Here is a 14,908-nt window from a genome sequence, read left to right as displayed (position 1 = left end):
TTCTAAACAACTCTAAATGTCCAGAGCTGGTTAGGCTCAAATCTTTTCATGGGAGATAATACTAACCCCTGGTGAGTTATCTTTTACTGGCTGGTAATAACGAGGTACGGTGCTGAAAAAGCCTGAAGGGTGCTTCTTTGAAAAAATAGGTACAATAAAATCTGGCAAATAGCACTTGTTGAAACTATTAAAATAAAATTGGCATAAGATTTGAAGCATAAAAAACTGTTTTACAACTGATTGGTGCAGCTCTGTTATGCACATGCCTAAAAATGAAAACAGAGGACTCCCTTCACAGTATACAACTTTGCGGTTAGCAGAATACACTGTTTATCGCCTCCTATACAAACATTTACTTTTGGTGTCAGCATGGAATATTCTACTTTATGCGTGTATGATGTTATGAAATGTTGTAAGAATCTCATTCATATATATAGAGAGAGATATTCTAGGCCCTTTAGAGCTTCAAATGGCCAAGACCAGCTCCTTGAATTGATTCCAGGAGCAAAGTAGCAACCAGAGGCTGCTATGAGATTGATCATATGTCACCAATCAACGCCAGTCAGATCTCTGAAAACCTCAGTTTGAACTGAGTGTGCAAATAGCAGTTTTGCTTGCTTTCCCCAGATGAGCGCCTTACAGCGGATGAAATGGATGAGAAGAGGCACCAGAACATCGCCTACCAGTATCTCTGTCATCTAGAAGAAGCCAAGCGGTGAGGGTCCTTGTGGTCGGGTGAGGGTCTAAGAGGGCCTAAATCAGGACAATGAGGGAGCTTTGTGGTCAAGTGGGGATTTGAACCCAGGTCTGAGGTCTCTAACTACTACACTGCCATACCCTGTAGGACAAGGCACATTAGACTGGATGGGCCTGCATTGGTCTAATCCAGAAGAGCTTTCCTTATGTTCTTCTGCCACTATTGCTTGGGGGGCATGGGGTGGGGTCTGGAAGGACCCCGGAATGGCTTTTGAAGGCACAAGGGGACAGCCATTGAATAAATCAGGCCACCTCTGGGCATGTGTGCCGGGGAAACAAAAGGCATCCTTTCCATTGCTCTCTGCATATTTCAGCTGGATGGAGGGCTGCTTGAAGGAGGATCTGGCCTCACCAACCGAACTGGAGGAGAGTTTGCGGAATGGGGTCACTCTGGCCAAGCTGGGTCATTTCTTTGCACCTGACGTGTGTCCCTTGAGGAAGATTTATGACCTTGACCAGGCCCGTTTCAAGGTGAGTGTCTTCCCCTTGCTGATGCTCAGCTCACGACCATTTTGTCTCACTGGGGCTGGTGGGAACTGTAGTCCAAAACATCTGCAGGGCACCAAATTGGTGAAGACTGGGCTAGATTGAGTAATGGTGGGACTCTGCAGCAGGCAGCTTTAGCTTTGATTTTGATCAGGAGTCTGCAGTTTTTTCACTGGCTCTGTTGGGTCATGTAGTTGCCAGTATCTTCAGTTCCTCCCGCTGCACACCAGTCTCTTGCTTTCTCCTCTCTATCCTCCACCACTCAGCTCTGAGGTTGGAGATGGAAAGGGTAGGGGGCTTGTTGGGTTATTGTTGCCCACCCCCCCAGTCCAAGGCTCTCCAGCTGCCTTGGTTATGCAACACTGCGCACGCCCCCCACCCAAAAGAAGGTAATGATCCGTGTGCAATGGTGGGGTTGTGACTTCCACTCCCATCTGCAGCTCCAAAACTGAGACCGAAGCTGGGCTCAGTCATACTTACTGGAGGGCAGTGTGCCCCTTGTCCCAGAGAGCAAAAATGTAGACCCTCTTTTTATTTATTTCTATTTTATAAGCTTTTTGTTTTTGTCCAACCCTTTATAAGCTCCCAGGGCAGGCTACAGCAATAGAACATTATTTTAAAAGTTACAGCTACAAAAGACACAAAATCATTATTAATGAAACAGAATAAAAATTCAGCATACGAGGTGGGTCCGCAAACATACAAATCTGATCTATTTCAGAGGCATAAAATCTGAAATACTTTCAAAGGAGAGGCATCAAAATCGAACATTGAAAAGCTGCCGTAATCAAAATAATAAGGGAAGAAGTTGGCATGGAAGTAGCTATTTACCTCTCATTCTGTGTAAAATACATTAATAGAGATTGGTGGTTCTGCTGCAGTTCACTTTTCCTTATAGCGGGCAGAATTTCAGGAGGCAGAGCAACGCACAGCAAGTAATAGCAAACTCACAGTAAATATCCTGTCTTCAGTCCTATCAGATACCACAGAGTCAGCGACCAAAATTAGCCAGGTGCCAGGCATGTTTTGTGACTTGCACAGGTCCAATTGCGACCATGTGGAGATCTCTGGATGCCAGGCTGGCAACTGGGGAAAGCAAAATGCCACTTACAGAAATATCTGGAACATTTTCCTTGAAGCTTGAATTAGTTTTATTCTGGATTGTTTTATTTGATGCTTTAATGTGTTGTAAACAGCTTTGAGATTTGTTCTTTAAAATATAAAGCGGTATATTGAAATTGAAATAATAAATACTATTAATAATAAGTCAGAGGGAGGGGAATGGTCCTTAGGTATTCCATTGTGGTGACCACAGCCTAGGTTTAAGGTGCCATTTGGCAATTAGATTATATATCTTGAGTTCCTAACACTGCACACAGTAAAGTGCAGAGAGATGGCCCTGGGTTTTGGTTCTCAGGCTGCCCCAAATGAAGTGCTTCTTCTTTCCTTCATTCTAGGCCTGTGGGCTGCACTTTCGACACACGGACAACATCAACCGCTGGCGGGATGCCATGAGCCACATAGGATTGCCCACGGTAATGGATTCACCTTCTAGTCTCTTGGTACCTAAAAAGGTTGCGTTAATCCAGCAGCAGGGAAGCTCCAGCCTGCAAGCCCAACATGACAGAAGTTTATAAAATTACGCATGCCATGGATAGAAATAAGTTTTGTCCCTCTGTCGTGTAACACTAGGACTCATGGGCATCCAATGACTCTGAATGTTGGAAGATTCAAGGTAGATAAAAGACAGTCCTCCTTCTATGAAACTCGCTCCCACAGGAGGCAGGGATTGTCATGAGACAAAGGTTCTTGAGAGCAGAAGAAGCAGTAAGGCCTACTTCTTCTCAAGCCTAAGCCTGCTAACTGTTAACAGCAAACTGCCAAGTCACTGTGACTCGGGTTGTTATGTACTGAAGTTCTCACCCTGGGCCAGATACTGTAGATAGTTATGCAAATGAAGGATCGAAAGTGACGTTCAGTGATTGGATAATTTTAGAAAGCTGTTACAGTAACGTGGTACTGGAGCTCTATATAAGCAGGCTGACTGAGCCCTTCAGTTCAGTTCAGTTCTGGCCTCTGAATAAAGAAGAGCTGTTTGAAGAATCGCTGTGTCGTCTGATATGTTCACCCACAACTTAACACGGGTGATAACTCATTCTCCATATAAAAGTAGCCAGTCTCTCTATGGGCCTCAGTCAGAGAGCTGTATGGATTGTGTATAGAGTCATCTGAGGAATAGTGCTGTTGTTGCTATGAAAAGCTAAGGCAGACACAGTTGCTCCAGGACTCTAGTAAATCACTAAGACTGTGCCTCTGTGTATGCTCTTTAACCATGCTGTTTCTGAACAAGTTTATTTTCTTCAGTAAAGTTTCATTCTGTTTATAAAGAAGACTCTGTGTCGATGACTTTACCGTTGCGCGGCAGTGATGGCCTGTGGGCTGCACTTTCGACACACGGACAACCTAGATGGATTTAAAAGAGGATTAGACAAATACATGGAGGAAAAGCTACCAATGGCTACTAGCCAGGATGGCTATGCTCTGCCTCCACAGTTTATTTTTGGTGTCAGCGTGGAATATTCTACTTTATGCATGTATGATGTTATGAAATCATACATCCACAGTCGGATGCTGTAAATGCTTCCAAATGGGTTTCCCATTGGGGCATCTGGTTGGCCACTGTAAGAATAGGATGCTGGACCAGATAGGCCATTGGCCCGATTCAGCCAGTTCTTAGGTTCTGGTGAGTCTCTGCATTTGGCCCAAGAGGTGGGCAATTTTGGCCAAGTCACACCCACCTGCACTACACCTGTTGTACATATATGACATCAGGTGTTGGGCAGGTCAAGATGCATCCAGCCCATCTATCAAACTTGACTCATGGGAGGTTGGCAGAGATAAGGATTGGGTTTTCTGGTTGGAACCAGTTCCTCACCCCCATCTTACTCCTGTGAATAGTAAAGGTAGCTGGTTGGGCCCTATGAAATAATTCCAAAATCTATACTAGCGCCGTGTTTTTTCAATTTACGCCAACCTAAATATTAGCAAAAATAAAGTGCAGCCTCTTGAGTCCTTCAGAGCTCTTCATCAAGCTTCTATGGTGTCCAAATTGGTTGCCCTAATAAAAAAGGCATTTCCTTGATGGGTGTTCTGAAGTAAATCTTTTGAAACTCCACTTCTGTTTTTCAACAGATCTTTCACCCTGAAACAACAGACATCTATGACAAAAAGAACATGCCTCGTGTGGTGTATTGTATTCATGCTTTGAGGTAAGGCGGGACAACCTTCATACGGGGGCTGGAATTCTGACTGTTCTCCCTCCCACACCATTGATTGCAGTGCAAGTCTTTTGTGGCTCCTCAAGAGTAGTGGAAGTTGGTTCTTTTTTCCCCCTTCCTTTTTTGCTGTGAGCATGTTTTGTTTTTTTATAAATATTTTTATTAGATTTTCTATTAAAAAAAACCCAAATATTTTTACAAAATTATACATCCATTTTTAACTTAAACCCTTTTTTCCAGAACTTCCCTCAGCTTGTCTGATAATTTTCTGTTTATTTTTTTTATCCTCGTCTCACATTTCCCAATATTATATTGCACTCTAATACTCTTAATCACATCATATTTTTTAAACAATATTTCTAACAGTAATTTCACAGAGCTTCTTGAAAGCCAACGAATGTTATTTGCTCATCACAGGAATTTTTGATATACACTGTAAATTTCTTCCAGTCCTCGGAGAATCTCTGGTCACATTGGTTCCTAATTCTCCCTGTCAATCTGTCCATTTCTGTGTATTCCATCAGTTTCATCCTCCATTCTTCTTTCGTGGGCATCTCTTCCTGTTTCCATTTCTGTGCCAGCAAAATTCTGGCTGCTGTTACTGCATACAAAACTAATTTCACATCTTTTTTACTAATTTCATTATCCAGTATTCCCAGCAAGAGAGCTTCTGGTTTTTTAACAAAAGTATATTTCAACATTTTCTTTAACTCATTATAAATCATCTCCCAGAAGCTTTTTACCTTCTTACATTCCCACCACATATGGTAAAATGTTCCTTCTGTCTCCTTACACTTCCAACATTTATTACACACTTTATACATTTTACCCAGTTTTACTGGTGCTATATACCATCTATATAACATCTTCATAACATTTTCCTTAATCGTTGTACAAGCTGTAAACTTTAACCCATCCTTCCATAATTTAGTCCATTTCTCAAATTCAATATTATATCCGAAATCTCTAGCCCAACTAATCATTACAGATTTAACCTCTTCGTCCACAGTATTCCATTCCAACAATATTTTATACATTTTAGATAAAATTTTCACTTCATTGTTTAAGATTTCTTGTTGAAATCTAGATTCTTTTTCAGAATATCCCCTCTCTAAAAACTCTTTTTTAAACATTTCATTTAACTGAAAATAATGCAGCCAATCCTTAACATATTCTTTTACTTCTTCATATGGTTTCAATTTCCACTTATTTCCTTCCTTTTTTAATAATTTCTCATATGTTATCCATCTCCCGCCCATATTTATCTTTTTAATAATCATAACCTCTAATGGTGATAACCAATGTGGAATCTTTGGTTCTAATACATTTTTATACCTATTCCAAACTCCAATCAAAGATCCTCTAAAGATGTGGTTTTCAAACCCTTTATGTATTCTTTTTTTATCATACCATAAATACGCGTGCCAACCGAATCTATTATCATAACCTTCTAAATCCAATAATTCATTATTTTCTAACTTCATCCATTCTTTCAACCAACAAAGACATGATGCTTCATAATATAACCTCAAGTCTGGCAGGGCGAAACCTCTTTCTCTTGCATCAGTTAATATCTTAAATTTAATTCTTGGTTTCTTGCCCTGCCAAATATATCTTGATAATATTCTTTGCCATTCTTTAAATATTGTCACTCCTTTTATTATTGGTATTGTTTGAAATAAAAATAACATTTTCGGTAGCACATTCATCTTTATCGTTGCAATCCTTCCCCAAAATGAGAATTTCATTCTACCCCACACCTCCAGGTCCTTTTTTATCTTATTCCATACTGGTACATAATTATCATGAAATAAATCAATACCTCTGTGAGCATGTTTTGGAGTCTCTTGGATCCTTTGTGTGTGCACAAGCAAATCCAAATTTTTTTGTGTGTCTTCCCTCCTAGTTTATACCTCTTTAAACTTGGGCTGGCTCCCCAGATCCAGGATTTGTATGGGAAAGTCAAATTCACAGGTAAGGAGGAGAGTTGGGTGTTTCCCTTGTTGACATTTAGTTTGTGTGTTATGGAGCAGATGGAAGGCAGCCGCTGACCCTGTGTTTGTTTTCTGTTCACCTGGAAATCCCAGCCCAAGCATTGTGCTCTTTGTGGCTGCCACTAATTGAGTGCGATGTAATGAACCTTTTCTCTTTCCCTGTCCTAGAGGAGGAAATAAACCACATGAAACGTGAGCTAGAGAAATATGGTCTGCAACTTCCATCCTTCAGCAAGATTGGTGGGATCCTAGCTAACGAGCTCTCAGTGGACGAGGCTGCAGGTAGATAACATTTGTGGAGGAGGAGAGGCCATTTGTGAGAATCCAATGGAATCGCCATGTTCAGGGGCAGTATATCTCTCTGTACCAAGTGCCAGGGAGAGCCCCTGCCTTCATGCCCTGCTTGCAGGCCTCTCAGAGGCAAGCAGCCAAGCGCTGTTGGAAACAGGATACTGGGCAAGGTGAACCTTTGGTCTGACCCAGCTGAGTTCCCGTTGCCCTGTGCCAGAAAATGCAAGGAACAAATTGTTCCTCTGAACCAGCAGGCGAGAAATCAAGAAAAGAACAGGTGGCCCAGAGGGATAGCCAGATACAATGGACTGGTTGGATGCAGAGGAATAGTGGGAGGAACCAGCTGGGGAACTCCAAAAGAAGGCGGCTCAGAGTTCAGGGATTGGTGATGGGACGGCGATAAGTGATCAGAGGGAGAAGACTGGAAGGAGGTGTCGGAAGCTGAAGAGGTGACAGGGTTTAGTGAGCAGGAAGAGGCTGTGGCAGAGAGGAGTCCAGAAGTGGAGGCAGAAGTGGAGACTGGAGAGGAGAGAGGCCAAGAGGCAGAGGTGGGTCAGCCTGGTGAAGAGGCATGGGTGTCTCCCCCTCCTGCTGCAACAACCTCCCCTCCCTGTGATCTTCCAGAACCAGGAGAGGCATGAGGTAGGAGGAGCAAAGGCAAGAATGCAGACAGTCTCCTGATTGCTTGGGAAACACCCTGGAGAGGAGGAAAATTAGCCAGCTGTGGGGAGATGGGGAGCTTTAGCCTTGGCAACTGCTTCATGGGAGCAAGACCTGAGTTGCTGTGCTCATTAGGCCTGACACCCGTGTGTAAATCCTGTTTTGCCAATAAAGAGTTAACCCCAGCTTGCTCAGTGTGATTTACTGCTGGCTCCCTCATGTGGCCACCATATTAGGTCACATCTACATCACACATTTAAGGTACATAGCTTCCCCCATCCTGTGGGGGTGTCTGCAAAAGTGCACTGAACCTCCTGATTATTCTATTCCAGCTGCAATAATGAGCTCCACACAGCAGCTGTTCTTTGTTTCTTTATTGTTTGTCTTGTTTTTGTGTTGCATAAACACTTTTTTTAAAAAGCAGGTTCCAAGATGGAAACTGTGCTGTGTCACTGTGGGGCGGAGGGCGTTTGGCGTTTGTGTCTTTGCTGCCTAACACTGGACTTTGCCTTTCTTATTCCCACCCCTAGTCCACGCCGCAGTCCTGGCCATCAACAAAGCAGTGGAAAAGGGGGTTGTGGAGGAGACCGTCCTGGCCTTGCACAACCCCAATGCCATGCTCTCCAGCCTTCAGGAGGGCTTCGGGGCCATCTACCAGGAAGTACTCTACCTGGCCAAGGCAGAGAAAGCCAAGAATGGGAAGAACCAGGTAAGCAAAGATTATCTGAGGTGGAAGTGGTCACACTGATGCATTTTGGATAAATGTAGTGGTGAAAGTGGTGGTGGTGGTTTTATTTAGGTCATTTGTATACCGCTCCATATTTCGAAGAAATTCTGAGCTGTTTAGAATATCATAAAAATATCACTATATACAATACACACACACACACACAAAATCAATGTCCACAATTTAGAGCCCCACAGAATGATTGGCTAGAAGAGATGCTCTTAAAACAGACTTTGCCAACCTAGGGCTCTCCAGATGTTTGGGACTACAACTCTCATCAGCCCCAGCCAGCACAGTCTGGAGGGCAACAGATTGAAACCAAAAGTGTCACCTTTTTCTTCTGCACACTCAGCCTCTACAAGAAATCCCCGACGGCGAAGATATTTATGATCGGTGCCTGACCCAGGCCGAGATACAAAGCAGCATCAACAACGCAAATGGTAAGCAGAACGGCAGCCTCTCTGCCCTACTCAGGGTGACCTCTTTGGAGTTCACCAATTCAGTCTAGATATGGCCCTTATGAATGATTTGCCCTAAAGCAGCATTGGCTCACCTGTGGCCTTTGGGGTGTTTTTGGACCACAATTCCCCGCCAGCATTGACCTTGGGACGGTCGCAGGTTCCCCATCCTCCCCCAACTATTCTTGAGAGCCCAAATAGTGGAGGCCGAGCCATTGTGGCTAGTCGCCATTGATACCCTTCTTCTCCGTGAATTTGACTAATCCACTTTTAAAGCCATCCAAGCTGGTGACCATTGCCTCCTGCAGGAGTGAGTTCCATAGATTAACTGCACCCTGGGAAGAAAAGAAAAACTTTCTTTGTCTGCGCTGAATCTTCCAACATTCAGCTTTGTTGGATGTGCATGAGTCCTGGTGTTATGACAGAGGGAGAAAACCATTTTCTCTATCTACTTTCTCAGTGCCAGCTTCTGCCATGTCCCAAATTGGGACCCATATCTCTGTAATGACAGGTGAAGCTTTATTGTACTCAAAGGCCTGTACAGGCAGCCTTCAATTTGCATGCGGTTGATGCCCGCATGACCGCGCACATGAGCTGGAAGAGGGGGAAATTGCTTTCTGTGCGCGATGACCTGGAACGTAACCCACTGCCTGTATTTTGAGAGGCAGCCACTTGTAGGGGTCTTTTTTTTTTTAGCACCGCAAAGACCCTATAAAGAGGAGGTCCCTAGTACCCCCCCCCCCGGGATTAAGCATCGGTGCAGGGTAGGTGCTGTAGCACTGCGCTATGGCCCTGAGAAGAGGGAGAAGCAATTTGCTTTTCGATACATAAGCACTCTTCGCGATTACTTTTTATTTTCTGAAAACATATAGTGAAAGGTGCTCTGGAGCTGGTGGACGATGCCCTTGAGGAACAGGATCCCCAGGGGTTGTACTGCGCTTTGCAGGATCCTGCCCTGGCTTTGAGGAACCTGCGGCGAGAGAATGTGGACTGGTACTTGGATCAGCTGAGCACTGACCGGGAGCAGAAGGCTCTGGTAAGGCTCATTTGGCTTGGTGGGAAGGAGGAGGAAAAGGGCACTTGTGAATCGGAACTATTTGCCCCCCCCCCAGCTGATTGGCCACAATTCCCAAGGCAGGATTTATAAAGTATTATCGATTCTAATTCAGTGTTTTGTTATCCCTGGTATACTTGATTATTAACAGTGGTCCTGTGACCTTCCATAACAAGTTTCTCCTTTAATTCATGTAACGCTTTGGAAATTCTGTATCTGATATATTGTAAAGGCCTCTGACTATGTACAAAGAAGTTGACTGACAGTTCCCAAGGACAGAAGCAATCTTGTTCTGGACACATCTCTAAAGATGTTTGCAGGCTCCTTCTCCACATTTAAGAAGAAGCCCTTTCTAGAGTACAAACAACTGGGGACTTTAGCTCAAATGTTGTGCTAAGATAGCCTTTGCCAAGCTGGTGCTCTCCAGAGGTTTTGGGCTACCTGGGGCTGATGGGAGTTGTAGTGTGAAACCTCTGGAGGGCACCAGGTTGGCGAAGGCTGTTGGAAGAGCCTTTTCTCATTACAATTCTGGCTCCGTTGCAGAGGCCAGGCTACCGTTGGGCTTCCGTGCAATGCCTTAAGCTGTCCAGTTGCAGTGAGATTCCCCCCAGCCAATCTTGTTCTTTCCAGCCAATCATGCTCTCTATTAGCTTGCATTTAAGCCATCCTTTTGCCCTTTTTCTCAGGAGCTGGGCTACGCAGACTTGCTTGAGCAAGAGGAAATCCAAGCTGGGCTTTACGTGGCCAACGAAAGAGGAGATCAAGAACGTGCTGGTGAGTGAAGATCTGCCCTTAGGACTGAGGGCTAGTGAGTGGGCCCTGGGGGTTTAGGCATATTCAGAATTCTTCGGTGTGTTGTGCCTCAAATGATTGATATGTGTCACTTGGGAAATTGCCAGAAACCATTCATTCCTGGGGGAACTTGCTGTCTGGCCTATACTTTATTTGTAACATGCAGAATAATTAATAGTGTATTCATTTGTTTAGGGATGGGGTGGTGATGAACCTTAGGCCTGTGGGGTTGTTATGCATGGAAGGGGGATACTCTGTCGCTGAGCTGTGGTTGGTGGATGGCTCAAGAACCCAATATACCCTGTGTATACCATGTGTGGCAGCCTAGCTGTGGGATGCTGTGCGCTTATCAGCCCCCCTGCTTTTGCTACCCACTTAGGAGCAGATTTTGTCGTCAAGCACCAGGTTGAGATGCATTACCAGAGATCTGAACTCACCTTTGTGAGTCACGTACTAAGCAGGATGGGCCCTTGGCCTGATTGAGTAGGTTCTCCTGGTGGTCTTTTTAAAAAAATTACTTAAAAGTTTATTGGGTACTGCAGAGATTTGCCAGAATACAAGTAACCATGAACGCGTGCTAGAGAGTTGCAACATACCCCCAGGAGCTGACCAGTACTGTACTCATTATGGCAACTATCCAACCTCCCAAAATTTCAACACCGCTTGCAATGGTTTGACCCCTTTCCGTTTTAACAGTCCTGGCATTCTTATGTTCTTATCTCACCCTACTAACACACAGTGACACAGGCCGTGAGCCGTATCAACGCCTCCATTCGGAAAGGGGTAGCGGAGGAGACGGTGCGCTCCCTGGCAGACCCCGAAGCTCAGCTGCCAGATGTCTTCCTCTTTGCTGCGGGGCTCTATCAGCGAGAGCTGTCTGCCCTTCAGCGGCAGCACCCGCAGGTGAGTACAATGCCAGGGGCCTTTCCTTGCACAACAGCCCTGCAGTGCTGCTAGTCTACAATAGAAAGTGTCCTTTCATATTGTATCACAGCATGGTATGCTGGCCTGACAGCCACTGACAGAAAGTCTCTACTGAGGGTGGTGAATACAGCACATGACATCATGGGCTGTCCCTTGATGACATTGCAAGGGATTGTTGCCTTAGGAGAGCGAGAAAATTTCTCAGGGATGACTCACACCCCGGCCATCACCTCTTTAATCTTCTACCCTTGGGCAGGAGATATAGAAGTATAATCAGCTGTACCAACAGGCTAAAAAATAGCTTCTGTCCGTGGGCTGTTAGGCTGTTGAACGGAAAATTACATAGCAAAATTGACTTGCGAGGTGGTGTGTTGTTCGATTAGAGATTGAGTGTTTGCGGGGGAGGCTTGTTTAATTTCATTGCACACAGGTTGTACAATGACAATAAAGCTATTATTATTATCATTGTTATTATTATTGCTGCTATTGTTGCTGTTGAGTTTTGCTGTCCAGTAATGGCTGCTACCACCCTCCCACTCATGCTTGCAGCCCAAATGGGAAAGAGCCCTGGCATGTGCCAAAGTGATTACTGTACTTTTCCGTCTATAAGACACCCCCTTCTATAAGACACGCACCCCATATTCGGGGACTACATTTAAAGAAAAGGAGGGGAGATGGCCCAAAGTTGTTGAGCCTCTCACCCCATGCAGCTGCAAGCAGGAAACACTCCCTAGATCATTTCCCGCACGCAGCGACATTGGGTGAATTTGCGCTCCCACCAAAGAGCTGGCTGGCGGTGCGCAGCTTCCCCACCCCACCCATGCAGCTGCGGGCAGGAAACACCCCCCAGATCGCTCGCTGCGGCATCTGGAGAAGCCACGCTCCCACCAACTGAATGACTGGTGCGGTGCTTCTCTCCCCCCCCCCCATGCTACTATCCGTGTATTGGACGACCCCAGTTTTTTTATGTGATTTTTGAGTATGGAAAAATATGGTACTTTTTTAAAAAGGCTGAGCCAGTGCACTGTGCAGTCCAGCCTGCTCACAAATTGCTGGGAAAAGCAGGGCTAGCTTCCATTAGCCTTCTGCCACCCAAGATCAAAGCAGCTTGCTCATTTCCCTGGTGGACCCCTCTTAACTTCCTAAAGCCCAGGAGCCCTGAGAACATCGCCCCCGGAGTTTCCCAGGCAGCTCCCTTTTCTGAAGGATCCCCCCGCCAAACAATTTCAGGAAACACACAGCATTAAAAGAAAAAACACCCACAAAAAGCTATTGCATTTAATTCTTTGTGAATCTCCTTTTTTTCTGCAGGGGGAGCTGGTTCAAGAGGAGCTGTTTGTCGCTGTGGAGATGCTTTCGGCAGTGGCACTGGTCAACCAGGCCCTCAAGGACGGAGACGCCTCCAGCTTCTGGAGGAGCTTGGTCAGCCCTGCTTTGGGCCTGTCAGACATAGAAGAAAGCAATGCGCAGCGGTAAACCCACTTCCCCCCAAATCTCTTCTCTGTCATGCCTAGTACTCTGATACCACTATAAACAGCCTTGGCTTCCCCCAAAGAATTCTGGGAGCTTTAGTCTATTAAGGGTGCTGAGAGTTCCCCTCACAGAGCTTCAATTCCCATAATTCCATGGGAAGAGGGATTGACTGTTAAACCACTCTGGAAATTGTAGCTCTGGAGATCGTGAGGCACAGGCTGGTCTGAAGATCTGCAGGCTTTTAAATATCTTAGCCAGCACAATCTGTCACTAAGACCCTGGTACTCAAAAGTACTTTGAGCATAGAGGTTTTATTCTTAGCTGCCTTGGTTAATAAAGCATAGATCTATCAACCACTATCCAATTCAGAACACATCTTTACTGAGCTCATGGTTTGATTGGAGTGAAACAAACCACGAGCCCCAGTTCAGACAACACACTGAGCCAAACCGTGGCTTAGCCCCAGGTAGCACAGCAGGAAGGAAATGGAGTAAAACGGCTTCAGTCTCCTCTCTGGAAACTTGTGTGTTCATGCTAAACCATGGTGTGGCTTAGTACTGCATATGAAACGGGTCAGTAAGAGGCAGCAGAAGGCATATGGGTTTGCATTCAGTTTCTACCTTTTGTCTATAAACATTCTGTTTGGCTGCCCGCTGCTGCATCTTGTTGCTACTTTGTCTAGTTGCTATATTAGTCTGAATGCTTGTGTCATATATTTTCTGAATTTCAGAATGTGGAAATTCTTATTTAAGTCACTGATTTCAATTGGCTTTTTCATCTTGGTGATTTTAAATCAGTGTCTCATCTAAATTGATTCATCTGCTTTCAAGCACTATCAACTGGGGCCCTTCTCCATGTGCCCTCTCCATGGGAGGTCAGGAGAGTGGAAAAACAAGAACAGATCTTTTCAGTGGTGGCTCCCCTTTTGTGGGATGTTCTCCCCAGGGAGGCTTACCTGGTGCCATCATTACTTACTTACCTTTATGCACCAGGCAGAAACATTTACTTTCCCTCAGGCCTTTGGCTTGTAATTATCTGTGGTCTCCTTGAGCGGGTGGGATGTTTTAATCCTGCCTTTTGAAAAATATGAATATGTTATAGATTTTTCTCTGTTTTGTTTTATGCTGGCTTTAATGTACATGTTGTTTAGCTGTTATTTTATCTGTAAGTCACCATGAGACTTAGGGTATTAATAAATATCATCATTATAATTATGTACGGTAAGTTGTAATTTTACAACCAGAAACTTGTCCTTAAAAACTGCCCAATATTCCTTTCAGCACCTCCAAAGAATCACTTCCTATAAACTACCTGCCATGTGCACAAACCTGGGGAATAGCTGCTTTTTTTTTCTAAAAGGGGTGAGGCAAAGATGACGTCTTGCTTTTTTGTTTTTAATTTCTCAGTTATTTTGACGACTTGTCACAATGGAAGCAACGATCTCGGGACACAAAGTTTGACTTCCTGAGCTGGAACGACATCCAGGCTTCAGTGAATAGTGTGAATGCCTCAGCCCAAGAAGAAAATAATAGTAAGTCACCTTTCACTTTTCAAAACATTTTCAGTTCTGATTTTAGTGATGTGAATGTGAAACAGGCACTGGAGGCCCTTTAGGGAAGGTCTGCAGCTCAGTGGTAGAGCATCTGCTTTGCGTACAGACGGTCCCAGGTTCAATCCCCAGTATCTTCAGGTTTAGCTGGGAAAAGACTCCTGCCTGAATCCATGGAAAGCCATTGACAGTCAGTGACCAGGTTTGCATGACACTCTAAACCGTAGTTAGACTAAAATGTAGGCAAGCTAACCTATGGTTTAAATGAGAATGCACAGCAAAGTAGTACATGCTGCTGAAACCCCGGCCACTCTGCTGCTAGCGAAAGCGAAGCCATGGTCTGACTTAGCACAGCATCTGAACCTGGCCCCATGGTTTCTCTCTGAATCACAAGCCCTCTTTCGGATGTAATGCGAAGCCAAACCATGGCTTGTTTCTCAGCAGGAGCAGGCTTAGAGCACAGCAC

The 14,908-nt window shown here is 44.8% G+C and overlaps 1 protein-coding gene across 4 annotated transcripts in view; it reads left to right on the top strand.

Moving 5' to 3' along the window:
• IQGAP3 (IQ motif containing GTPase activating protein 3) overlaps positions 1 to 14,908 on the top strand; it is a 51,505-nt gene that overhangs the window by 3,105 nt on the left and 33,492 nt on the right. For 2 of the 4 annotated variants that reach the window (XM_081841699.1, XM_081841698.1), the window contains exons 2-14: positions 628 to 715; positions 1,071 to 1,227; positions 2,700 to 2,777; positions 4,435 to 4,511; positions 6,427 to 6,494; positions 6,683 to 6,796; positions 7,996 to 8,174; positions 8,545 to 8,632; positions 9,523 to 9,686; positions 10,391 to 10,478; positions 11,236 to 11,399; positions 12,732 to 12,892; positions 14,300 to 14,424. In XM_081841699.1, coding sequence (XP_081697825.1) covers positions 628 to 715; positions 1,071 to 1,227; positions 2,700 to 2,777; positions 4,435 to 4,511; positions 6,427 to 6,494; positions 6,683 to 6,796; positions 7,996 to 8,174; positions 8,545 to 8,632; positions 9,523 to 9,686; positions 10,391 to 10,478; positions 11,236 to 11,399; positions 12,732 to 12,892; positions 14,300 to 14,424 — 1,551 coding nt within the window. Of the gene's footprint in view, positions 1 to 627; positions 716 to 1,070; positions 1,228 to 2,699; positions 2,778 to 3,481; positions 3,560 to 4,434; positions 4,512 to 6,426; positions 6,495 to 6,682; positions 6,797 to 7,995; positions 8,175 to 8,544; positions 8,633 to 9,522; positions 9,687 to 10,390; positions 10,479 to 11,235; positions 11,400 to 12,731; positions 12,893 to 14,299; positions 14,425 to 14,908 lie in introns of those variants that run through there. The other 2 variants (XM_081841701.1, XM_081841700.1) reach the window with 2 other exon arrangements.

Source organism: Podarcis erhardii (assembly GCF_964252035.2).
Source record: "Podarcis erhardii genome assembly, chromosome: 15".
Classification (NCBI taxonomy): domain Eukaryota; kingdom Metazoa; phylum Chordata; class Lepidosauria; order Squamata; family Lacertidae; genus Podarcis; species Podarcis erhardii.
Note: the sequence above shows the minus strand (reverse complement) of the source record. Positions and strands in the feature narration are given on the sequence as shown.